Genomic DNA, 27,471 nt, shown 5'->3' with positions numbered 1-27,471 from the left:
AGGTCTCTACTTGCTGTTCTCTCTGCCAGAAGCACTACCCGCTCTGTGGTGTCTGACCAGCTCCCACTGGTCTTCCAGCTGTCTGCTTCATTGCCACCTCCCTCAGAACCCTGTACAGCCGTAATCTCACCCGTCAAATTTATCTTCCTTACCATTGTGCTTACCACATGTAAAGGCTTAATAAATAGTTGTTAAATGACAATGAGGTGTATCAAGTTTCTGACCCTTTTTCTTCTGTAATGGAAAGCGGGAACACAGCCAGAGCGAGCAATGATCTCCGGGGAGGACTAAATCTATCGTCATCCATAAAGCTTTATGTGAAATACTTTAACTAGGTAACTAACTGTGGCGGGCAGACCTCTGAGGAGGCCTCCAGTGACACCCTCCCTCCCTGTAGTCACCTCTGGTGTTATCCCCTCCCCTTGAACGTGGGCTGGGTGTAGTGAGTGACTGCTTCTGATCAATCAGGCCAATGGGATGTCATTTCTGAGATCAGTTGATAAAAGACCATGACTTCTGTCTTGTCCACACATATTCTCTCCTGCTCTTGCCCCTGCTCATGCTAAGGAAGCCAGCTGCCATCTTGTGAGCTGCCCTGTGGAGAGGGCCACCTGGCAAGGAACTGAGGGTGCCTTCCGGCCATCAGCCGGCATTGAACTGTGGCCCTCAATCCAACAACCCACGAGGAATCCTGCCAACAATGACGTGACCTGTTGAGGCTTCAGGTGACTGTAACCTTGTGAGAAACCCTGACCCTCAGCTTGTGAGGACCCAGCTAAACAGCGCCTAGACTCCTGACCCACAGAAGCTGTGAGTTAAATTTGTTCTTCTAAGCCATTAAGTTTCGGGGTAAGTTGTTATGCAGCCATAGGTAACTCATGTGCTGAGCTTGATTTTTTTCTTTCTACATTATTACATCAGTTCCATCTGAAGAGCATTTGACTGAGAGGGAGCAGGAGGGAGAATTTTGGGATGAGACCAGGCCCAGAGGCCTTCATGAGACGCCGAAGACCCCGGAGAGAGGACCGTGGATGAGAAGAGAGGCAAGGATAGAGAATCAAGAAAAATTTTTCCGGATCTAAGAATGTGCCTAAGTCCCTCAGTGCATTAGCCTGTCCTGAGGCTGAAAAATTTCAACCTCTTTACTTTGTAATGAGTAAATGGCAGGGCCTGGAGACAATTCTCTGCTGCAAATCCAATGACTCAGAAGAGGAGGGGCCGCCGCAGGCGCCGAGAGGGGATCTTGCTCTGGCCACCGCCTGGGTGAACGCTGAGGAGGTGGTGAGGTTCGGTGGGAGGGGCGCACCCTTAAAGTCCGGAGACCTGGGGTTTTCTTTTGACTGTACAGGACACGCATTTTAATTCTTCTGGAGTTCAGTCTTCTCCTTTACAAACCGAGCGGCATCGAACTAGATGACCTGTGAAGCATTTTGCAGATATAAAATGCTAAGATTCTACGACCTTCACCAAGTTACCTCATCTCAGAAATGCCGAGTGATCAAGGCTTTGCTTCGGTCATAACCGCCCTGCCGGTGGAGGATCCTCCTCTGAGGGCTCTCAGCGGCCACTTCAGGGTCACACAAGGCATGTTCTGCTCCTAACTCTCCTTTCTCACAAGCGGAGTCCACAGCGGAGGTGCTGCCTGTTCAGGCCTCCTGCACTCGCAGCCGGTGGGGAGGTGCAGGGAGCAGGTACGCAGAGGACGGGCTGTCTCAAAGAAGACAGCTTGAAATAAGGCGCTCCTCATTACAGAAGCGCTGACTGGAGCGCCTGCAGCACACACGGCTGAAGGCAGCGCTGCAGTGCGCACAGCGGCTCTCCCGGCTCGCCGACAGTCACCTCTAGCCCGCTTAGAGGCTGCTCATCCTCTGCCCTCCTGACAGGTCTGTGCCGGACGGCCGCGCTGAAGTCAGTGCGGATGAAGCGCTGCACTGAGCGACTGCACCTTGTCTCAAAGGCACAGATGGGTTGTACGTTCAGAGAGGCAGGCCCTCCCCACGGAGACTGCTGAGCACTCCACTCAGAGCAAACCCATCTAGAATGAGCAGCACAGTCAGAGGCTGGGGGTGCATCACCGCTGGAACCTAGAGATTATGGGGAACCTGAGACTCACACAGAAATCAGCAAAGGTGGAGGGACTAGTCTGGTGGCTCTGGGGGGTGGGGATAAGCTGTCCAACGAGGGTCCAAAAGAATCGCGTGCCTCTGGGTTTCAGCTGCCAGAAGAGGGGCGGTGAGCCTAGAGAGGCTGGGGAAGCTTCACGACACGCTCCTTGGTGTTTTAACGTTTCCTGAAGCAGGGACAGTGGGACCTTGTTGAAATACAACTTATTACAAAGGCCTGAACACAGCAAAGGCCAGTCACGTGTCTAACCAACAACTAAACACAATAAATGCCCTGTAACTCAGGTTCTCTGAGTACAGAGGTCCCTTGTAGTTGGAAACAATTCTGCTGGAAAGACAGAGCTAGAGAAATGTTACAATCTGAGAAGCTCTCTCCTCTGCTGGCCCTTCACTTCTTCTAAATCAGCAAAGACTCTGAGAACCGGAGGAAGCTATGTGTTCCAAGAAAAGAGTTCAGAAGTTATGCTTGTAATGTCAAAGGGTTCGTGACCCCAGGAAAACAGCCTCTGTTTTTGTTTTTTTTAATAAATTTATTTATATGTATGTATGTATGTATGTATGTATGTATGTATGTATGTATGGCTGTGTTGGGTCTTCGTTTCTGTGCGAGGGCTTTCTCCAGTTGCGATGAGCGGGGGCCACTCTTCATCGCGGTGCGCGGGCCTCTCACTGTCGCGGCCTCTCCCGTTGCGGAGCACAGGCTCCAGACGCGCAGGCTCAGTAGTTGTGGCTCACGGGCTTAGTTGCTCTGTGGCATGTGGGATCTTCCCAGACCAGGGCTCGAACCCGTGTCCCCTGCATTGGCAGGCAGATTCTTAACCACTGCGCCACCAGGGAAGCCCCAGCCTCTGTTTTAGTCCAACATTCATTACTGTATCTGAGGAGATGGAGGCCTAGAGAAGTCACAAGGTCACAAATAAATTAGTAGCAAGGCTAAGATGGGTACCTGGGTCTTCCAGTGGCCTTAAACTGCTGGGAGAACCCTAAGCACGTTGGGATCCCAAGTTTCTGAGGTCAGGAGGAACATGGGTCAGGTGAGACTTCTCACTGCCGAGGCCAACCATGATTTTTGATAGCAACATAAATTAATTTCCAACACGAGTGAGAAATGTGAGAAAGGAGAATACGGTGATTCCGACTTAGTCTTTTGTTTTAGCACAAGTCTAATATTGGAGCCAAAACAGGTACAGAGAACGCCAGAGAAGGTGACTTGAGGACACTGTGAGTGGAGATGGGGACTCACATGCTGTGGCAGAGAGCGTGGCCATGCAGGGGCAGAGGCGCTGTCTGCAGTAGGAAGATGACGGATATACAGTCCTGGGCTGTGCTCAGCCAGCCCCAGCAGGGTGCCTGGCACACAGTAGGGGCTCCAAAAATACTATTTCCTTCCCTTCTTTTTCCTGATGGAACAGGTATGAATTTTTTTTAATCTCCCTGATTATCGTCAGACAATCAAACCCAGGGAGGCTTATGGCAAAAAGCCTGACTTTGAGAGTTAATGCCCTCGCCAGAGCACTGTTAACGGCATCCCCTCCACACACACACCCAACGAAAACTCTGAGCTAAGCGGTTATCATGGTAACAGAAGGAGACACTTCAGTCTCCATTTTTCTCTCTCTGATTCATGGACACCTGCCAGGTAGCAGATGGCCTGTGTGGACAATTACCTTCATTTTCCTGCAATGTATTTAAATTAAACAAACTGGCCTCTTTGCTGCCGATTTTCAGAGGCCCGTTCGGAAAAACAACAACAACAACAAAAAACCCAAAAAAACAATGTTGGGAGAAAGGAACTACAAGTCTGAAATTTAGATGAGGCAACCGTGAACATACAGAGAACTGGGATGTATACAGAATGGACTTTGTACATTTTTTTTCTTCAACAAAAGGTAAAAAAAAAAAACAAACAAAAAAAACCCCACAGACTATTTTGAGCTGCTGCAGGTGGTGGCTCTGCTAGGAAAATGCAGCTGTCTCATCAAATGTGGAACTAAAAGGAGAGAGAGAGGATTATCTGACGCTGTACTGTCTGTCCTGCTGCAAGATTTGAAAATAATTGCCTAACATGACAAGAGTTAAGACTGCTGGGAGTTAGGCCCAGGGGTGGAAGTGAGCACACAAGGAGAACAGGGGTGGAGGAGATGAGAAAGGCAGTCACGTGGCAGTGAGCAAAGCAGCAGCCGCGGTTCCCTCTGGGGCGAATTAGAAACAGGTAAAGAACACGCCTGGAGACCTTCCTCTCTCCCCAAAGTGTCCACCTCTGAGGTAAAGGGCGGTGCAGCTTTTAAGGATGAACTTGGCTTCTAAACACCCGAGAGAAAGGCCAAACAGTTCTATGATGTCTCTCTTCTCTCACCACCGTTAATACACATTTATCTATCGTGTGTGTCTGCTGGAAGGAGAGGGGCCACCAAAAAGTCTGCCTTGAGGTCCCTCCTCAGAGGGCTGACACCTGTCTGTTCCCACATCACTTCAGAAAACTCAGGGCTTACCCATGACCTGTCACTCCCTGCGGTGGCTCTCAGGTGTCACTCTCTGTGGGGTTACTGCTATGGATGGGAAACAGCAATGGCAGGACTGCTGGGTGTTTTGTGATCACACTGTTGGCAACGGGGAGAAGGTTATGGTTCTCAATCTCCATGATTCTGCCCCTATTCAAGTCAAACTAAATTATATAGAAGACAAAGCTTACCCGAGGCTGAAAGAGCTGGGGGGCAAGATGTCTAGATCTTTCTCAGTGGAAGGAGGAAAGCGTATTAAGTTCGTAAGACTGTCTCAGAAGAACAACCTCTTAAAACTCACCATAAACCCGAAGATCAAAAGAAAGCTGAAATTTAAACTTTTAGATAGGGAAGCTCATAAATTCCAAGACTAGAATTACCCTCTTTCTGTTTGTTTCTCCTAGTTTGCCCAGCTCTATTTGAAAATGGTATCCCATTAGTTCTCATTGCAGGATTTCAAAGCTAGTTCTCAGCAAAATGATCAGGGACCTCACTGAAGGAAAAATCCCTATAAAATGAATACCAAACACTCAGATTGCATATTAGAAACCAAAAGAGGACAGGATTCCAGGAGAGCATGGTCCTTAATTCAGACATGAATTCAATGATGGGGCAGGCAGCCTGAACCTATCAATGATATTTTAAAGATCAGTGAGTCAAACTTAAATGGTGCTTATGGGTAAGTAAGTAAAACTTGTACAATGAGGTGTGGCACCTGATCCAGCACCACACTCTCTGCTGAGTCCCTGTTCTATATAATAAGGTGGTTAGAGCCCAGGCTTTGCAGTCAGATGGACCTAGTTTGGATTCCAGCTCTGCCATTTACTAGCTGTGTGACCTCAGGCAACTTACTTAACCTCTCTGAGGCTCAGGTTCTTCATATGTAAAGTGGAGATAAGAATATCTTCATGGGTTGGTGAGGATGTACATAAAGTGCTTCACATGCTGGCTCAATGGGGTACTACCTGCCATGATTCCACTTTGAAAGGTGCAAAGTAGGGGTATGAAGGGGCAAGGTCTCCACTCTCAGCAGGCTCACAGCCTCCTAGGCAGTTCGGCATGTACGCAGCTAGCATACAAAGGAGGATGAAATCCGTACCGTAGCGGAGGTACAAAGGAAAAGGAGCACAGAGGCGAGAGAGTTTAACACTGACCTTCTGGAACAGGCTAACGTTTCACAGAAGAGGTGGCATCTGAGAGTGTCTTGAGGGGTATAATTTCAATAGGCAGAAGCGGCTCGGGAAGGGCAATCCAGGTGAGGAAAGGGCATGAACAGAGGCACCATGAGAGAGGAAGCTGTATGTGTGTGTTGGGGGATGGGGGAGGAGCATGTGGGGACACTAGTATGCAGGGAGCACAGAAGATATATGGTGGGAAAGAGAAGTGTGGGCCACAATCATCCAGAGCCTTAAATAAATGGTCATCAAGTTTATTTACTAGGCGATAGATGGGCAAACTATAGCCCGTGGCCAAATCCAGCTTGCCACCTGCTTTTTTACAGTCTGTGAGCTAAGAATGGTTTTTACATTTTTAAGTGGTTTTATTTTAAATGGTTATATAAGTCCTTACATAATATCTCTGATTTGGTTCACAAAGCCTAAAATGCTTACTACCTAAAGAAAAAGCTTGCTGACCCCTGCCACAGGCAATGGCAGAGGGAGCCCGTGAAGACTTCCAAGGAGGGAGTGGTGTGGTCAATCTGGTCTGATTTAGGAATCTGGCTCCGGGGCAAAGTGAAGGAGGGACTGAGAGGCAGGAGGCAGGAGAGAGGGAGACCAGGTGACAGATGACGGAGGCTGGAATGGAGAATGGTGATAGGAATTGGGAGGAGAGAGACACAAGCAAGCTTTTGGAGAAAAAGTTGACTAGACTGTGACAACTGAGTGGGAAGAGTAGGGGACTGGAAGAGAGCATGCACGTAGGGAGTGCTGGCAATGATGTTAACAGAAGCAGGACATATGGACAAAGGGGTGATTTGTGGGGGAAGGTGACTGGAAATCTTTTACCATCCATCGCATATCTAAACCTCAGAATAAGGGATGCTGAGAATGCCTCAAGGGCTCAGACTGGTATCACAGAGAAAGGTTCTCTGATCCTACTTCCCTGACCAGGGATCCAACCAGTGCCCCCTGCAGTGGAAGTGCAGAGTCCTAACCACTGGACCACTAGGTAATTCCTGAGCAGTGGTTCTTCACTGGGGATAATTTTACCTGCTAGGAACCTGGTGTGGGTGTCGGTGTGGGGGTGGGAGCATCCCTGGAATTTAGCAGGTAGAGATCAAGGATGCTGCTCGACATCCTGCAATGCATAGAACACGCCCCCGCCCCAACCCACCAAAAAAAAAAAAGTAATCTGGCCCCAAATGTCCATAGTGCTGAGGATGAAAACCTGGCTGAGGGTGACAGAGTTACGAGGTCCTAAAGTCGGTGGCCTGTCCAGGGCTTCTTGTCCCAGGTGGTGAGCTGCTGTAGAAGGAAAGGCAGGCCACCAGTAGCCTCAGATCAGGTTAGAAACTTCAAGGAGCCAAGAATAAACGCTGATAACCTTCTGCACATTTGGAAGATGCCTGGGGACAGTTACAGGCCTTAGAGTCTCCTAGATTCTCTCTTGGTTTCCTGAGGTCTGAGCTGGTTAAATACAGGAGTTGAAATTTGAAATGTGAAAGCAGTGAATAAACAGTGAATGTCATATATATTAATTAGAATACATAATAATAAAAGCACTGAAGGATTTACGGTTAGCCAGCTTTGTAGAGCAGTAGTGAGTTGGCATGGATTCTTATTAAAGGTACCTGTCTAGCTGCAGGTAACTGTCTTTCTGCATTGCCTTTAATTTTATTTTATTTTTTAAAAATTTGTTTATTTTATTATTTATTTGTTTTGGCTGCGTTGGGTCTTTTGTTGCTGCGCACGGGCTTTCTCTAGTTGCGGTGAGTGGGGGCTACTCTTCATTGCAGTACGCGGGCTTCTCATTGCGATGGCTTCTCTTGTTGCGGAGCACAGGCTCTAGGCATGCAGGCTTCAGTAGTTGTGGCATGTGGGCTCAGTAGCTGTGGCGCACGGGCTTAGTTGCTTCCCGGCATGTGGGATCTTCCCAGACCAGGGCTCAAACTCGTGTCCCCTGCATTGGCAGGCGGATTCTTAATCACTGCGCCACCAGGGAAGCCCCATTGCCTCTAATTTTCTAAAACACGCTTCTATATTTCTTTCTTCTCCCCTCTCTCTTTTTTTAAAGCACTGGGCATCTATACTGCAGCTCCAAATGGGAGTAATTCTACTTGCCAAATTATGATTAGCAGCAAATGGAGAAGAGTGCAAAAGAGTCTATCATATCCTTTATAATATGCTTCTTTGGCTGAAATTAAGCAGATGTTCACTTCAGTTAAGGACTCTAGGCCAGGAAGCTCCCTACCTTGGCACTGCTGTTAATTTGGGACATCAGAACCAGTCTGAGGTCAGCTATAAAACCCTAGAGATTGGCACGGCATCAGGATTCAAGGAAATGCCTACAGGTGCTCTCCAAGCGGAGGGTCACAGATCCAATCTCATGCCAAGTGAGGATGCTGTGTGAGGTCTAAAAGAAAGAGAGTGGGAGGCATGGCCCAGAATCCTAGAGATGAGCCAAAGAGAGGGCATCATGAAAGCAGCTGATGTTGTTTTCTTAGGATGCTTTCTTTTGTCTGGAAAAGTGGGAGGTAGATGGTTGGCATGAATAAACCCTGGGGAAGGAGTTGGTTAGAAAACCCAGACAATGAATCGAGGGCCAGAGGATTTCAAAGTCACAAAAGGAAACATCAGTCAAATGAACCCAGTTGGATTTCTGCAGACCCTTCTTGGTTCATAGCCTTTCCCCAATATATTGATTGGTATCAGTGATGACAGTATCAAAGAACTGTGGATTGGAAATTTATAGATGAGAAAACTGAGGTCTGTAAAGGTTATATACATGGTGAGATAGAAAAGAAATGAGGTTTTGCCAACAAGGTGCCATGAGTCAGAACAATCTATTCACATGTAACCCAATAAGGCAAACTGAAGATATAACTCCTTCCTTCGTTGAGGTGAAACCAATGGGGGTGGGGGTGAGGAGGTTGGACAAGACAAAATCAATTTTTCAGAGCTGTCTACACTCTGCCATACTGAAAATTTCCTTTCCAAGGTTGCTGATAACTTCCTTATTGTCAAATCCTTGTCTTATTGCCTTATTAACTTTCTCCTTGAAACTTACTGGTTTTTCATGAGAACCCACAATCCTACCCTCCTACCTCCTCTTTCTTCATTTTGTCTACTATGGGTTTTCCCTATGGCCCATGTTTATGCTTTCAACACTAATTTTATGTTGAAGACTTCCAAATCTACATTGCTAGCCCTGTTTCCCCACTAAATTTCCAGCTGCCTATCCCTAAATATCTAATAGACCAGACACAAAGCTTGACTGCCTGCCTATTCTATGTAACTCGGTATGTTCAAAATCAGATCAAAGTCCCCTTTCTATAGCCCACATCATCTCCCCAGTTTCGTTTTTTCAGTCAATTTCCCAGGTTCCTGGGCTCAAAACCTAGAAGTCATCTTCTTTTCTGTTGATGCTTTGCTGAGACTCAGACTGTAGTATTCTGGGGGGAGATATTGTGTCCTAGGAATTCATATTCCTCTAGTGGAAGGTGACTATCTCCAGCTTGGTGTGTAGAGACTTTTTCCCAGAGACCCTGGTGTATATTTTTCATATGTTGTATGCATTCTGGTCAGAAGAGGAAAAGACATAAATATAGTACAGGGGGAAATAAACAAGCAGGTAAGGCAATCTCTCAGCTCGTGATTGATGAGAGTGATGAAAAACATGGGGGGTGCTGCAAAGACCCAAAAGCTATTTCCTCTATATTTTCAGACTATACACTCCCTCTAGGTGTTCAAGGAGTTTTGGGGGAGTGAAATGCAAGTACCTATTTTTCAATATTGCTATGACATTTCCTCTTTTGGAGAAAACAAACAAAACCCCCCAACAAGCTACCAGGTCCCTATAGTGAGTACAAGAGCCAAGACTGATGAATGACCATACTTTGTAGACTTTCATGAGGCCATCAATGGGCAGCCAGAGTCCATGTATACAGACTAGGACTGGGACCCAGGCTAGGCTAAAGGCTTGGGGGCATAGTCGCAGAGTACAGCACATTGATCTTTGTTTACCAAAATCCACTGGTGCAGCTTGCAAACTTGGGAGGGCGGCAGTGGTGCCTAAGCCTCCAGATATCACTGACCTGGCCTCTGTTTCTGTATACAGGGCATCAGGCCAACCATGAAATAATGATCATACCATTTGAGAGTGGGATTTGTGCAGGATTTCTCTTTTGATCCTCCAAAGGCCAAGCTCACCCACTGCTCACTTCAACATATGTAGTAAGACATTGCTGAAGACATAAATAAATGGCAATCCTTTGCTTTTCAGGAAGCAGTAGACTCAGGCTTCTATTTCAGAGTATGGTGGGACCAAGGAATCCAGAAAATTTTAGGGAGGCATGTGAATCACTTCCCAATGGGATTGTGTCCAAAGGTTAAGTGAACCAAGAGGGAACCTGACCCAGGAACACATCAAGAGGTTTACCAGTAATCTCTTTAATGGACAAAGAAGAGGTTTTTATTTGTTGTTGTGTAGGTTGTTTTTTTTTTAAGTACTTTCTCTCAAACTTACAAAGTTAACATTCATGAAGTTCGTCATGGAGGCCTCATGGGTCAACCTGGCTAACTAAATGTTGAGTGCCCTTCCTCTGAGGCATATTTGGTGAAGCCGCGGTCAGAGGTGGGGGTTTCTGACAGCCAGCCCACACCATGCTTTCTTTGGTTGAGTTGTGGTGGGGTGTTTGTCTGGTTCTGGAAATCAGAAAGGGCATGGGGCAAGATCCACTTGATATCCCAACTGGCTGAAGTAGAAAGAGAGGTCCCAACTGTGGCCATGTTCTCTTAGTGGAATCCCAAGATTCCTCCAATTACATAACTTTCAGAGTACCACCTATATAACCCTCTGGACCACCACCCTACGAACCTGGATCAAGGCCACCCCTGCGGCAGCCCCCTATCCTTATTCATCACTGTCTACAGTTATAGTCTTTAACTCTGATGTTGATCTGTATATGAAAAGTAATGATCTTTTTTTTTGACTGGCTATGCGGCATGTGGATCTTAGTTTCCCGATCAGGGATCAAACCCGTGCCCTCTGCAGTGAAAGCCCAGAGTCTTAACCACTGGACCGCCAGGGAAGTTCCAAAAAGTAATGATCTTCTAATATGAGGAACCGGAGAAATGTTTAAAGAAATACATCCTTCACGAATAAACTGAAACCTTGCCTTGGATAGCTCATTTTAGTTTGTGTCAGCAATCCAGCAGTGAAATTTTATGGTATGTTGAGTCTCTGGGAAAAATGGAAACCTAAGGTGTCCCTAGAATAAATTTGTACATTGGAATCCCTCCAGACTAGGACTGGGATATTGTTTGACCTTGAGGGAGTAGCCCACAGCTCAACAGTAAACACCACTGCCAGCAGGGTCCTCACCAGTCTGTTGTTACTTTAGTGTACCCCTCTGTACACATTTCTGGTTGTGGGCATTGGGTTCTTACTGAGAAATGCTCAAAATATTTTCAAATGATACAAATAACTATAGATATCCTGCATTTTGTAGATTATCTGTGCTAAAAAAAAGAGGATGATTTTACTCTACATAACATATCTGTTCTTTAGACAGAAATAATAGAGTTAATAATAATACTAATATATTAGCTTGGTCTTCCTATTCTTTTGGTAACACTGAAATTTGTTTTCCTGATTCTTTTTATAAAGGACATTTCTAACCATCGTTTAGTCTCTTGAATAGATCTACCTATTATATGGGAGTACCTTGAGCAAAATTATTGCCTTAGGTACTCGAACCAGTTATGTCCCTTACAATGAATAAACTTATGAATTCACACTGTTTTTAAGTTAAAATCTTATAAATCTGGTTAATAGCAGTTTTCATTCAGCCACTATTTATTGAGTATCTGCCATGTGGCAGGCACTGGGCTAGCAGCAAGGGGATGCAGTAGTGAAAAAGGCAGACAAGGTCTTTTAATTACAGTCTGACGATTATCATGGGCCTGATTAACCCTGACTCAACCGATACAATCTAATTCCTGAGCCTGTTAAACTGTAGGGTATGTCATGGGTCGAACAGTCACTCAGTGAAGTCTTATCTGAAATAGCCAGGCAGTTCTGCCCTTAATTATAAACCTTGGAGCTGAGAAAAGAGAAGAGGAAGGAGGGAGGGAGGGAGAAAGGAAAGACAGAAGAATTATCAGCTGAGGTACTAATGTCACTAAAGCACTGGAAAAGTGGCTGAGGTTGAAGGTAGAACCACAGACCCGAAGTCACAGTTAAAGTCACAGTTATTACTCATTTCCCTCAAATTTCCCCAATGCCAAAATAATCCCTGAAAGGGAATGAAGAAGGCAAACTGCATAAAAAGTTCTCTATAATGGATTTACAGAGCCAGTTTGGGGAAGATGTCTAGTAAATTCTTCACTTAAAAAGTCTTACAATTATTTTATGACTCATATAGGGTAATACACTTTGATAGGGAAGAAATTAAACTATACCAGCCAGAATCTGGGAGGAAGAAAGGGTTATGACTTAGCTCTGTGGTAAATACCTTTTGGTGCCTCACTCGGTAATGATATAGATTAAAGCAGACGCTCGAGTTCTAAAGCTTTATAGTCTTTCCAGCTGTACATGTTAAAAATGTTGAACTATGCAAAGCCATCCAGTTCACATTTGAGCCTCATTGCTGAGCCTTAGGTGGGTACAGTTTAAACCTGTGATGTGGACAGAGGAAATTTCTACCTATATCCACAGAGCAGAATGTCTTACCTCACCATAGTGGGGAAACATGAGGGAAAAACAATTTGTACAAATTCATGCTCTGGACGGTCCCCTGGGACAGTGAGGACTAGAACATGAGCTCAGGACCTCAGCCACCGAGAACTCCCAACACACACACACAAGCCACCGAGAACTCCCAACACACACACACAAGCCACCGAGAACGCCCAACACACACACACAAGCCACCGAGAACGCCCAACACACACACACAAGCCACCGAGAACTCCCAACACACACACACAAGCCACCGAGAACTCCCAACACACACACACAAGCCACCGAGAACGCCCAACACACACACACAAGCCACCGAGAACTCCCAACACACACACACAAGCCACCGAGAACTCCCAACACACACACACAAGCCACCGAGAACGCCCAACACACACACACAAGCCACCGAGAACGCCCAACACACACACACAAGCCACCGAGAACTCCCAACACACACACACAAGTGGCTTGTTAGTGGCAGGCTTCAGTGATCTGGGTCTAGCTTCTCATTTTGCCAACCTCAAGGGGAAGATGATCTCACACACAATCAAAGATCACTGGAATGAACATGTTGTTATTTAATCCCCTGTCTGCTCAAGATCAGCTTTAAATTGACCTGAAATAATACGACAGCAGTGATAATTTCTGGTTCTTGGAGTACACAGTAATCCATAAAATTTTTAAATAATGAAGTGTCTCTTGGAAGCCCTTACTGTTGCCATTAACATAAATATCCATAATGTTTGCCCTCCTCTGAAAGGTGTTCTCAGGTGGGCTGTGGGTGTTCCCGATTACATGCTTTGCTCTGAGCTGGCCCATTCGGAGAGGGATCATGAGATGCAAGTCTGGGTGGACTGCTGGAGGAAGTTCCCAGCAAGTGGTTTAGCTGTAAAGCACATCTCTGGGGCGCAGAGGGATGAATAAAAGGAGGGGAATGCTGGTGCCAGCAACTACGGGTCAGGTGATACCCTGATCTGCAGGAAGGGTGTGGTCACAGCAAGGGGATGAGGCTGTCAGGGAAGGAGGGGAGAAGGGAACAGGAAGAACAGATGTTTTCTTTCCCTCCCTCCAACACAATCTCACTCATCCTCTTGTTTGTGACAGGCATTACCAGCACTTGCTTCTCTACTTCTTCTAAGCAAACTGGAGGATTGTACTTCCCTGCCTCCATTGAAGTTAAGTGTGGTCATGTGCCTTGCTTTGGCCAATGAAATGGAGTGAAAGTGATGTGTGTCACTTCCTGGCAGAGGCATTTAATGGCTGGGCTTGACTTTCCATCCTGGTTTTCTTCTGCTTTGCCCATGTGAATGTACCTATTGATACAAAAGTGCCATAAGATCAAAGTAATAAATTATGTGTGAATGAGGAAAAAACAAAACCAAATAAAGCACAGACAAAAATAAAATTTTGTCACATTAAAGTCATTGAGATGTACGGGTTGTTAGCCTACCCTGACATCATACTCTGTCTTCTTTCCCTCTTCCTGACAGTCTCCTTTACTCTTCTCTTGCCTCCTCCCCTCCTTACCCATCTCCTCCTTCCTTTCCTCTCCCTTTTACCCTATGACTCCATTGCTTTCCTAAATGGAAATAATGGTAAATATAATGTTTTATATTCCTATTCTTAATCTGAAACATGGATACATTTGTTTTTTGAAATAAGAAATGAGTACATTTTTTGAATTACACATTTCACATTTCTTTCTTTAAAGAGAAGCCCTGAGGTAAATTAAAAATCAGCTTTAGTTTGTGTGTGAAAAATGTATGCTTTGAAAACCTTACTATATGATATAAACATATAGTCTTATCATTATGGATAAGCCCTCAATTGATTTTCCTGTGTGGGTTAGTGGCTATCAGGGAAAATAAAAACAAACATAAACTTTCCCTAAACACCATGCAGCCCAGGAAAACCAGAGCTCCCTCTGCAGTGGGCTTTGAATAGGAAATCACTTACAGCATGATCAGTCACTTAGTTTTCATTGGTAACTTTGTTAAGAAGGCTACTGGAGCTGGAACATCCAGAAGACTGTTCAAGACTAAAGGACAACTAAAGTTATCAAAAGAACTACTCATTTTCATGCACAGTCATTCATGACATTGTACTTAACCCTGAGGTCACTCCCACCACCCTGAAAATTGTTTCAAGCAATTGAAGTCAGCCTAATCATGAAGCAGCAGAGAATGTAAGTGCAGGAAAATGTAACTGTAGCCTGGCTAGTCATGCATATTTAAATAAACACAACAGATGTGTACTTTGAAAACAAATTCAACAAGCTCTGGTTTCAAATAAGAACATGCTCTACTAGGTAAACATGACGTGGCCTTTTAGGCCATTTTACAATACCACGGAGAGAACTGCTGAGGGTTTTACACATAACCAATTCCACAGAGACGATCTTGGTACAGGGAGGAGAGGAGAAAGTATGTAACAGCTGTATGAGGAAAAGAAGAACATGCAAAAGAAGCAAGAGTCAGGTGGAGAATTCTGAAGTTCACTTACTGCCTGCTTTTGCTCTTCCTCCTAGAGGTGGTGAAGATGAAAAAAGGTAGAGGGGAAAAAGGAGAGAAATTAATGCCCATCACCACAAACAACTGGAAAAAAATGATAGAAAAGGGCAAACCAGGCCAGGCCCATGGGTTCAGAGATCCAAGGGCCTGACCACCATCAGAGCATCGTCAGTTGGGCAGAGCAAATGGCGAGCCTCTGCCCTATCCGGTCCTTTAAATGCTAACTTCTAGAGTTAGAAGGAAAGAACCTTCTAAACCCTCTAGCCCAACTTCCCCTTTTATACGCGAAAAAGCCCTAGAGAGCCTGACTTGCCCAAGTTTATATCACTATTTAGGGTAAACTGAAAGAAGCAGCTCAACCATGACTCAAAAGCTCCGTGATCACTCTGTTTCACGATTCACAATATCCACATGTGTCAGGTACATTTCTCTAAGTCAGTGGTTCTCAAAGCGCAGAACATAGATAGACCAGCAGCAGCAGCATCTGGAAACTTGTCAGAGATGCATGCTTTGCCCCGTCTCCCCCTAGACCAATGGAATCAAAACTCTTGGGGTGGGGGCAGCGCTGTTTCATGAAACTTTCAGTGGATTCTGAATCCTGCTAGTTTGAGAACCACTGCTCTTAAGAACTTCCTAGAAACTGGAAATTCCATCTGACTACAGATTCTCTTATTTAGTCCCCTGTCTTCCACTTTTGGAGCTTTTGGCTGCTGTGTGGTTCTTTTCAAGGATGCACATACATCCCCTTCCCCCTATAAACTGGAACTGTTTCAAGGCCCTAAGAGGCTTTTCAAAAAGAATTCTTGACCTTGGTGTCTCATTAGTTGAACAAAGGTTCGTTTAATGCTCCCTATGCATAAAGCACTGGGAACATGAAGGTGAGATACGGTCTCTGTCTTTCAGAGCCTTACAGTGACGGCGCTCAGAGCAGGCCCTTGCTAACTCTCAGCTCTCAGAATGCACCTCTAGACACTGAAGAAGGAAGCACGATGAAGATGAGATAAACACTTCCGAGTTCCTCTCTCCTCAGTCTTGTGCTTCTCAGTTACTCTGTCTTTTAATGGGTCTCTTCGTTTCCTTTTTCTGTGCCTCATCATGGGTAACTGTGGTCAGGACGCCTCTGCTCTTTGCCCCAAATACACAGATCTAAAATCTGTTGCAATGGTTCTATTTAAATTGGATCCATCCGTGCAGACTGCCTTTACTAAACATGTGTGTAGGAAGTCTTGGGAATGGATGAGTGCTTCTCAGCCTGCAGATCTGGGTGCAATGGAGAGAATGATTTCAGTAAAGCCAAGGAATTACGAAAGGGAGAGGGAAAGTAAGAATTTGGAGAAAGTCATTTTATTCCCGCAAGGGAGAGACATGCACTAGAAATTGAATGGGCACCAAGAAATCTCTTGAGGAGACTCCCAACTCAGCACCAGAAGATGTTCTTCATTATCAAAGCCAGCTGCTAGATGCTTGGCCAAACCTAATATCACAGGCACCCAGGCAAAGAGGGCCCTGAGCGTTCGCTGAGTTAGCCTGAAGGAGTTAGCATCTTTTAGCTTTTGCGTCTGGCATGCATGGCTCCAGTCAGAAGGGGTTAGAGTTTTACAGTTGGGAAGCGATCTCCCTGCCTAGTCAGGCTTCCCTGTGAGGCAGACCACTTTTCTTCCATTCACTAGGCAAGGCAACCAGCCGTAGAAGAGTTATTAAACAATTAAAAATGTGTTTTTATTGCTGGCACTAAATGTTGAAATGGAAATTGGTAGGGGAGGGATGGGGCAATCCTGACAAGCTGGAATTGCATCTGAGATCAAAAGACCAGTATGTAATTTCTTAGAACTGTTTCTAAAACACCTCCTTATTTTCACTGTTTTCTCCAGGTTTGGTATTGGAGACAATAATATTACCTTGGTTCAACAGAAAAGAAAAATTCAGTGCTCGCTTCGGCAGCACATATACTAAAATTGGAACGATACAGAGAAGATTAGCATGGCCCCTGCACAAGGATGATACACAAATTCGTGAAGTGTTCCATATTTTTTTTTAAAGCAATTATACTCCAATAAAGATGTTTAAAAAAAAAAAAAAGAAAAATTCAGAAGGCGATGTTTCATGTTGGTACATTTGGTGACTTTGCTGTATATAGTTTATCCATTGATATAAAATCATTATAATTTGCAGTAGACACATGTCAGGTTAGGATGGAGGGAGTGGACAGGGCAGTGTTTTCAGGACTTACAGGCCCCCCATGTGCACTGGCATTGGAAGAGGGTGGACTTTGGCAAAGTGTTACTTAGGATGGTGTTGTATAACCCAAACTCACAAAAGTTAATCAGATATAGCTTTGAAGGCTCTGTCAACACAGTAAACAGGTCAGATATAAGGTCTTAGAACCTTTTTGTTATCAATTAGTCAGTTGGGGTCAGTAAACATTGACTGGTGACAAGGTATAGGAGCCAACTTGATTTAAAGGGGGTAATAATGCCTTAATTATAAAGTGCAAATCTAGGACTGCTCAAGTCACCTAAAAACATGGGAGACCCGTCACATTGGGGATATCTGGCTAGATGGCCAAAGTAATGCCATAGCCATTGTAGTCATCTATATAAAAAAATTTATATTCAAAACCTCATTTGCATATGAGGTTAAAATTTAAAACTACAGAATTCATCTGGTAAATGCATTTCAAAAGCAATATTGGAAAAATGGAAAATGAGGCAGAAGAATACTGGGAACGTAATTTAAAAACTAAAACACCATCACACAACTATTTCTAGATTAAATAAGACGTCTGAGGTAGAGGTTATCCATATATACTCATTAATCAGGGGAAAAAATGTAAAGAAAAGATACATTCTGAAACATGGGTACTTGAGTGTCAGTCTACATTACGTCATTAGGAAAAAAACAACAATAAGAAGGTCTCTGATACTCCTTGGTGACAAGAATTGAGTCTTAGTCACCATTATACACCACATATCCTAAACATGACTCTTAATCAATGGATAAAAAGACAACATTCCTGGTTTATGTTTGCAAATTCTTCTTCCCTTTCTGAATGACCTCAGCCTGTCAGGTGGGTAAATAATAAAGCATTTAAGAACTTGGTAGGATATCCTACAAAACAGAGCAGTGGGGTCCTGGTTATTTTACAGAAATTGTAACTGTAAGACAACAGCTGGAAATACAAAGAAACTCAGGGCTTGGGAATACAGTTCGAGACATCAGTTCATTCTGCTTAGGCCTTGAATACAAGTGTCAGAGGTACATGACAAGGTCATAGGAATGCACATGGGACCTGAGCCAGGAACTCTAAGGAACACTGAGGGCAACCAGCTGACGGGAAAGCTTACTGTGATACTTAGGGGAAATGCATTCTGACTTCCCTTCAGTTTGCATAAACCTTTTTGCCTTTTACAAAAAGGGTACCTTCCCATCTATGTTTGGGTAATATTTGAGAACATTTTTCTGAAAGGTAGGTGAATCCCCTATGACCTTCTGTCCTGTGGGTGGACTAACCCCACAATGGCAGGGCTTTCAAAGCCCCACATGGGTCCAGATGTTACACTGGCCAAATGTATTTAAGTACCTCTCTGCTCTCTTGAGTGGCTGATTGGGTTGCTTAGCTGGATACTTGACAACTATTTGAAGGATTTGGGCCAGGTTTTACGCATAAGGTTTTCTTTAAACAAGACCCATTTAGACAAAATATTTCTCAGGAGAAATCCTGCTAACAGGGTTAATGAAGAAACATGTCCCAAAATACCCAGGACCAAAGCTAGAAAAAACTCAGCTCAAGAGTAAAAGAAGTGATTGTCTTGAGCAAGCCAAAAGTCAGTTTAAAACACAAACACTTCATTTACCCAAGTTGCTAAATACCCACTAGCTTTATTATTAAAGGACTGGTTTAGAATGGAGAAGTTGAAGAAAACTCTTCAAGCTGACATGTTCCTGGGCTACCCCGCTAGTCTAGACCCTTGTCACTTCGGGTCTGGATGATTTCATTAGCTTCCTATTATCCTTTAGTTTCTCCTCTTCCCAACCTGCTATGTACATTTTCCTAAACTACTGTTTTCAAAACCTTTAATGACTCCACTTTATCACAGGATTAAATCTACCCCCTCAGCCTGCCTTTTGAGGTACTCCACACTGTGATTTCCATTCTGTGTCAGACCATGAAATACAATGGTTTCACAGTATAGACAGACAGACCTTAGGAATTTATAGCATAAACAAATGTGCCCTGGTATTGCTGCTACAGAGCTGGGTAAATATTTCTGTTCAGTGCCAGTCAAATCATCCAGGTGAGGACATTTAAATGCCAAGTGTGCCTTTGTCTGCTCTAGGGTGTAGGGGCTGTAATATATTTTTCACAAAAAATAGATAGTGGGCCTGAATTATTCTAGATTTATTCAAGCTCCAATATACCAAACCTAGAGCTAGCTGCTATTTTATTGCTCCTAATAGAGTAAAATTATTGATTAGAGTTGGTTGATTACTTTGGTTTGCCTCTGTAATACTTATTAAAATAGGACACAATACTTGTTACGCATTTAGGTAGAATATTTGAAAACTTGTCTTAAAAGAAACTTTATATAGTTGAGAAATATTCATTTCACATAGCTAATATCCGATTTATAAACATTCTTATTTATTCATAAAAGCAACTATTCGAGGACATTAGTTCCAGTTACTAATTTTTTGTAATCAGGCTTTACACTGATTTAGATAACTTTTATACTGAATTAGGTTAACTTCATGGAGGTCTACCTGAAAACTGAGTCTAGGCAGCAGGAGTTAACCTGTTAGCCTCATCCTGTCTGACATCACGGGGAGGCAGAAGCTGAAGTGCAGGTGGAGATGGACAAGGAGAGCCGGGAGGTGGGGGGAGGCCTGAGCGGCTGCTGCTCTTACCTTCAGCAGCTTCATCAGCCCTTCCAGCTGCAGCATCAGCTCCCGCCTGCTCTCCTGCAGCGCTGACATCCTCTGCTCCAGCTCATCTTTCCTCTGCCTGTCGGAGAGGAAAAGCTCATGAGGAATGCAGAGATGGAAGGGCAGTTAGATCACAAAAAGACACTGTAATTTAAAAATATTAAAAATTGTAATGTGTCTACTGAACAAATATAAAAGAAAATGAAGATAAAATGATCCTCAAAGAAGAGTCGAAGGCCAGGTGAAATGGGTTTTAGACCTGATTCTGCTACTTAGCAGTGTATGAGAGGCTGAGCAAATCATTTAAGTTCTGATACTGGATATATAAAATGGTGATAATATCTGTTTTGCCCACTTTTCTTTACTGCTGTGAGAACAGTATGCAAAAATGCTTTGGAGGGCTTCCCTGGTGGCGCAGTGGTTAAGAATCCGCCTGCCAATGCAGGGCACACGGGTTCGAGCCCTGGTCCGGGAAGGTTCCATATGCCGCGGAGCAACTAAGCCTGTGCGCCACAACTAATGAGCCTGCGCTCTAGAGACTGCGAGCCACAACTACTGAGCCCACGTGTTGCAACTACTGAAGCCCACGCGCCTAGAGCCCGTGCTCTGCAACAAGAGAAGCCACCGCAACGAGAAGCCCGCGCACCGCAATGAAGAGTAGCCCCCACTCGCCGGAACTAGAGAAAGCCCATGTGCAGCAGCGAAGACCCAATGCAGCCAAAAATAAATAAATAAATTTATTTTTTAAAAAAATGCTTTGGAAAGTATACATTGCCGTAGAGTGAAAAAGTACTGTTAATATTATTAAAGTGATTTAAAAAATTCTTTAGGAAGCCAAATGCCTCACATATACATAAAACTAGTCCAAATTTAAGTTAATAGTGGAGAAAAATGTATGAAAACTGCTCAGGGAAGACAGGGTTCAGGAGTCAGTGCTTCCAGAACCACACATCAGGTTCAAAAAGTATGACAGACATCAGGACGACTCTGTGTCTAAGAGAATTCTGAGGACAGATTTCTGTTTCCCTGAGGACAGATTTCATGTCATCAAGTCTAGCTCAATCTGTCCAAAACCAAACTTGAGACTTTCCTCCCTAAATGGTTCTCTTCTCAATTTCCCTCTCTCTTCTACTTTTTCTTCTATCTGTCATGGCTGAAAAACTCAGTCCTCTTTGATACTTTCCTGTTCATTTCCTATATTCAATCAGTCACCCAATTCAGATGATTCTTGGAAATCACATGTCTATCTTTCTATTCCCACAGGTTAAATAAAAGATAGTATTAATTTTAGTGACACCTATTTCCTTTGTTTTTCAACATGGTTGTTAGAAAATTTTTGGTACATACATGGCTTACATTATATTTCTATCAGAGAGTGCTGCTCCAGACCCTACCTACATTCCTATCCTTAGTTCTTTACTTCCCTTTCCCTTCCATGTCTGGACCTCCAGCCATGGTTCACTTTCCCCTAAGCAGACTGCATCATTTTACAAGTGAGTATTCCCCTACTCTCCTCCAAATGTTACTCACTCCTTAGTGTCCATCCCAAACGTCACTCTTTCCAGGAAGCTATTCCTGATTACTTCAGTAGGTATAGGATCCTGCTTATTTAATCACATAGCAATTGGTGCTTCTCTGTGGCACTTAATTTATTTTACCTTGTATTGCTGTCACTCCTACCATGATGCAAAATCCTTGAGGTCAGGGGATGACCTTACTCATCTTTGCATATATTTAATGATTAAGAGAATATCACGCACCCAGTGTGGACTCAATTAACATCTAGTGAACTTAATGAAATCATTATTTGAAGCCCTCCAAGGATTTCCAATGACCTATCACTTAAGGCTCTCAGAATCTGGTCTCAATTATCCAACTAATTTTATCTCCCATCATTGGCACTCTGAAGATTAATTCACTGGATGACTGAAAACAAATTCTTAGCTCCAAGACTCCTTCCCCTGTCTGAAATGTGTCATACTTATTGCGGGATCTTGCTGAACCCCAACTCTGCTTCTAATCTTAAATGTTTTGTCCCATACGCCATTCAAACCACACCTACCTTTCATGGTCCAGCCCAAATTCCAGCACTTCCAAGGGTCAAATTGCTTCTAGCCTGTGTGTATGTGTGTCTTTCCCTACTCACATTTCTTCTAATATCCATACTATTTATTAACATTGTACAATATTATTTAACTGACTAGCAAATTATTTTAAGTTTTGTTTCCAAAACTAGATTATAAATTTTTAAGATAGAATCATTGCCTTCTCGTCTTCATACTCCCTAAATTTCCAGTGCAGGTATAAACTCAATAAGGAGGAGTTGACTCATTCAACTTTCTAGAAAGCCTTTCTTCCTTGAACCCCCAAGCCTGGATGCAGTACTCTTTCTTTGTGCTGTGCATGATCAAATAATTATAATATGTGGCAAAAATGAATGAACTACAGCTACATGCAACAACATGGAAGGCTCCTAAAGAGTAATATTAAGGGGGAAAAATGTCCCAGAAGACTGCATGGAATACCATTTCTATAAAGCTCAAAAAACAAAAAGCAAAATTAGACACTTTATCACGTGGGCATACACACATACTTGACAATACTGTTTTAAAAAGCAAGGGAATCGGGACTTCCCTGGTGGCACAGTGGTTAAGACTCCAAGCTTCCAATGCAGGGGGCCTGGGTTCGATCCCTGGCCGGGGAACTAGATCCCACATGCGTGCCGCAACTAAGACCCGGTGCAACCAAATAAATAAATAAATAAATATTAAAAAAAAAAAAAAAAAGCAAGGGAATGAAAAACCAAATTCTGGATAGAGGTTAGCTCTGTGGGGAAGGCAGAAGCAAGGAAGTGGAATAAGGGGGGCACTTTTCCAGATGACATGGCTTTAGCAATATATGAATTCTCAAGTAGGACGTGAGTTCCTGGGTGTTCATTTTATCATTATGCTTCATATCTCACACATTTGTCATATATTATTATAATAACAAATATACCATTAAAAATAATGAAGGGGGAAAAGACAATCTTGGTGTTCAGGATTCATAACCACTAACCCTAAGGATGAAATTCTCTACCTTGTTTTATTATACTAGCTGGGTATTGGCAGTTCCTGGATTCATGTATATTCATCAAAACCAGAAGGATGTCAGAACCTACAAATGAATCTTGCCCTTTATGTGTCTTGTGATAAACAAAAGTTCGTATATTAACATAGATGAATATACCAACTTCTTTCATGGCTAGTAATTCTGAGAAATTATTTTCTATTCCAAATCCCTAAAGAAACTCTCCTACGTTTTCTTCTAGAAGTTTTAACATTTTTGTCTCCATGTTTAATCCACCTGGTGGTGTTTTTGTATATAGTGTGAGGAAGAGAGCCAGTATGTTTGTCCTTATGCATGACCAATTGATCCAGGAAACTTATTAAATAGTCCCTCTTTATTCAGTGGTATACAGCTGCTTTTGAGATTAAATATTTTCTGATTTCTCAGGATTTAGACCCTCCTTGGATTTAGATTAAATTCCTGTTTCTTACTGCCTTATGTCACAGCGCTGGATTCAGCCCTTTGCCTACTGAATCTACAGTTTTTTCAGATCCCTCTAGCATAAAGAAGCCCTTTCGGCAATCCTAGTTCCAGCAATAGTTAAACTAAAGTATGACAGTTTTTTGCTTTTCTAGATACAAAATAGTCACTTGTGCCTGAGCTGAGGTGGGGAAAGAAAACAGTTGTATCTTACACTGATAGCTTAGAGTTATGCTCTACCTGAGTCAGCAGCTTTTGCTTTCCCATCCTCCCTAGTGTGACACCCAACATGCTGATATCTCCAATGTGTGACAGTGGACCCAGAGCAACCAAAATCTCAGCCTAGTTTCTAATAAATTTAGAAACTAAAATGAATTTTTAGGAGAATGGGAATCTCTGTATCCCTAATGATTTTCATCTGCGTGGTTTAAATTCTTGATGAGTTATTTATTAATGACATAAATCTAAACAGAAGGATAGTTATAGAAAAACAATAATCTCCATTCTGTAAGAGAAGAAATCATGGTTGGGAAGCTAAATGACCTAAGCCAAAGGAAGAACTAAGAAAGGACATTCGGCTCTGCAGAATCCCAGGTGACAGCACGTTAAAAATCAACTGCAGAATGTCAAATGTTACAACCTAAACAGAGAAAACCCACTATTTGGAAATCTAGAGGTCTGGTGAGAATCAAGTCACTCACTTAGTTTCCATAATGTCTTCACTTACAAAGAGTATACACACATCTTTCTAAGACCGATAGGAAATAAGACCCTAATAATTTTGCTCGGATCACGCTCACGTTATACTCTTCTGGAAGATGCCCTCATTCCCTCCAAAACAGCACCAAGTGCGAGCTGAAGTTGCTCTCTACCCCCATCCTGATCCCACGTCCTTAGTCTCTCGATCCTTGAGACAGTTTATACTTATGTTGAGGTGGAAGGTACCACAGCCACGGTGCAAGGGATTCCCACTGGGATTCACATCTCAGAGGAGTTCCCGCAATGGAATCCTGCTCTGACTATGAAGTGCGGGAGAACATACTCAAAGGACACGGAGAGCCTTACTCCTGCCAGGAGTCTCTAAAGTCAGACTAATTTGCAAGATAAGAAGATTGAGTGCAGCACAATGGTCTTCCTAAAGCAATCACAAAAGTATAAACACTGCGACTGGTGTTTACCTAGTTCTGAAATGAAGGCAGGAGATCTCACAGTGATTAATAAGGGGACTCAAACATCTGAAGCAGTAACAGAATGAGTGGAATGCTTTAGCTGTTTGTTCTAACATGACTAGTTATACCGATAAACAGATTCTAACCCACTAGTTTGGTTTCCTGAGATATGAATTCCTACTGTAGCAGATTATAACTTGGGGACAGTGGTGCAGCTTCCCCACTTACCTCAGCAGCCGCAGCTCCGCCAGCAGTGTGGGGTTCTGCTGGGCCTTCTCCGGGGTAGGCTGGGAAGCCTGCTCATGCTCCAGACGGAGACGCTGAATCTCCTGCAGGATCTCTCTAGAGAGATGGATGAAAAAGAGATGGCCACGTGCGGCTTCACAGCTCGCTCCCTCTCTTTTTTTCTGTTAGAAGTTTTTATTCTAGTCGTGCTGCCTCTACCAATCTTGTTCTGATCGTTTCTGAATGACCAAGATGTGAAATGGACACCGTCTTAAAATTGCTGCACTCGGTATTTCCTCAATGAAACAATCCTTTGTGGTAGAAAAAGTCCTACAAACCCTCTTCTCAAGAACTTGAAACATTTCCACAGAAGAAAAATGACAACTATCAATAGAAGGGTCTGTTCCTGTCTGGGGGGCACTTGCAACCTTCTAATGCAAGTCCTGTGCTAACTCCCCTCAAATCTTCCTCTGTCATCCTTCTTCTCCTGAACCCCACTCCCACCCCGAGATCTGATGGTTGCCACCTCCTCCACTGTGCCTGTTACATTACGACCAATCTCCTTGTCCTGGTTTCTGCTTTTTCAGTGCATGATGGTGTGTTGTCTGGTCGCCAAGCCTGTAAATGGCTTTTCAATGAGAGACCAGACAGTCGCGTGCTGCATCGTGGGCCAGGACAAGATGACAAGACAGAGCAAAGGCTCCTGGGAGTAGAGTGGAGAAAGGAATGGGAGGGGAACACACTGGTGGGTGGGAAAAAGAATCTACCTGAGAGCACCTGAGCGGGGTTTTGGACTACCAGAATGAACAGCGTGCAGAGATATATAAATTAGTGTCCAGGGCATGTACTGGACTTGGGCTGGCCTATCTCCACTGAGGTGGGATCTTCCTTTGTGGTCAAAACCCATCTAGACTGCAAGGAAAATGAGAATCAGATACTCACGTGATAATCTTGGGCTTCAGAAACTGGCTCGACCTCTGCATTCTTACCTGTTTTTGTTTTCCAGTTCTGCAATAAGCTGTCTTTGTTGTTTGTTGGCATCAAAGTTAAAGCTCAAGTCGGTGGGAGGACGGGTCTAGAGTGAGGAAGAAGAAAGGTTTTTTTTTTTTTTTGATTCAAATATATCCAGAGGCCCAGATGGACTGTTGACTTTTTTTAAAACAGATTTTTGAGGTATAATTTACATACCATAAAATCCACCCATTTTAAGTGTACAGTTCAATGAGTCTTAGTATATTTAAACAGTTATGCAAACCAATCACCACAGTCCAGTTTTAGAACATCTTTCATCACCACAGAAAGTTCCCTCATGCCAGTTTGTAGTCAACTTCCACTCCCATCCCCAACCACAGGCAACCAGAGATCTGCTTTCTGTCTACAGTTTTGCCTTTTCTAGAAACTTCATATAAATGGACTCATACACCATGCAGTCTTTGGTTTCTGGCTTCCACTTAGCATGGTATTTCTGAGGTTCATCCATGTTGCTCCATGCATCAGGAGTTCCTTCCTTTTTATTGCTGAATAGTACTCCATTGTTTCCAGCTTTTGGTTATCACAAATGAAGCCGCTCTGAACTCTCATTTACAAATCTTGTGTTGATATATGTTTTCATCTGTCTTGGGTAAATCCCTAAGAGTGGAATTCCAGAGTTATATGGTAACTCTGTATTTAACATTTTGAGAAAGTGTCAAACTGTTTTCCGAAGTGGCTGAACCATTTTACCATCCCACCAACAATGAATGAGGGTTCCAATTTCTCCACATTCTCACCAATACTTGTCATTGTCTTTTTGGTTTTAACCATCCTAGTGGGCGTGAAGTACCTAATTGTGGGTTTTTAAAAAAATTGAGATATAATTTACATGCCTTAAAACCTACCCTTTTAAAGTATACAATTCAGTGGTTTTAAACTATATTTATGAGGTTGTGAGCCCATCATCACTATCTACTTGCAGGACATTTTCATCACCCTGAAAAGAAACCCACAGTCACTCCCCATTTCCCCTCCAACATCTTGTGACAACTTCTAATCTAATTTCTTTATCTATGGATTTGCCTATTCTGGACAGTTCATACCAATGGAATCATGCAGTATGTGATCTTTTATGTATGGCTTCTTTGACTTGGCAAATGATTCCAAGGTTCATCCACGTTGTAGCATGTATCAGTACTTCATTTCTCTTTATGGATGAATAATATTCCACCATATGGACATATCATATTTTGTTCATCCATTCAACAGCTGAGGGACATTTGGGTTCCCATTTTGGCGGGCTATTTTGCATAATGCTGCTATGTGCATTTGCGGACAAGTTTCTGTGTAGAGACATGCTTTCATTTTTCTTGGGTATATATCTAAGAGTGGAACTGCTGGGTCATATAGTAACTGCCTTTTGGGCAACTGCTAAACTGTTTTCCTACATGGCTGTAGCAGCTTACATTCCCACTAGCAATATATGAGGGGTCCATTTTTTCCACTTTCTTGCCAACCGTTGTTATAGCCCATTTTTTTCATCACAGTAATCCTAGTGAGTATAAAATGGTATCTCGTGATTTTGATTTGTATTCCCCTAATGACTAATATGTTG

The 27,471-nt window shown here is 43.4% G+C and overlaps 1 protein-coding gene and 1 non-coding gene across 26 annotated transcripts in view; one reads left to right on the top strand and one right to left on the bottom strand.

The window, feature by feature from the left end:
* The window catches only part of DTNB (dystrobrevin beta), a 255,206-nt gene that overhangs the window by 17,661 nt on the left and 210,074 nt on the right, over window positions 1-27,471 (bottom strand). For 18 of the 25 annotated variants that reach the window (XR_009009899.1, XR_009009898.1, XR_009009901.1 and 15 more), the window contains 4 exons: window positions 25,874-25,959; window positions 24,888-25,001; window positions 19,945-20,041; window positions 15,032-15,052 (listed from right to left, as the gene is read on the bottom strand). Coding sequence is in view for 16 of the 25 variants with exons in the window: in XM_057558169.1 (XP_057414152.1) it covers window positions 15,032-15,052; window positions 19,945-20,041; window positions 24,888-25,001; window positions 25,874-25,959 (318 nt within the window). In the remaining 9 variants the exon portion in view is untranslated. Of the gene's footprint in view, window positions 1-2,690; window positions 3,017-15,031; window positions 15,053-19,944; window positions 20,042-24,887; window positions 25,002-25,873; window positions 25,960-27,471 lie in introns of those variants that run through there. The other 7 variants (XR_009009900.1, XR_009009904.1, XR_009009906.1 and 4 more) reach the window with 3 other exon arrangements.
* Window positions 16,965-17,071, top strand: LOC114239040 (U6 spliceosomal RNA). Its single transcript, XR_003624242.1, has one exon. It is a non-coding gene; the product is annotated as a U6 spliceosomal RNA (small nuclear RNA).

Source organism: Balaenoptera acutorostrata, chromosome 12 (genome assembly GCF_949987535.1).
Source record: "Balaenoptera acutorostrata chromosome 12, mBalAcu1.1, whole genome shotgun sequence".
In the NCBI taxonomy this organism is placed as follows: Eukaryota; Metazoa; Chordata; class Mammalia; order Artiodactyla; family Balaenopteridae; genus Balaenoptera; species Balaenoptera acutorostrata.
The sequence above is the reverse complement of the archived record's forward strand: the minus strand, read 5'-3'. Positions and strand labels throughout refer to the sequence as shown.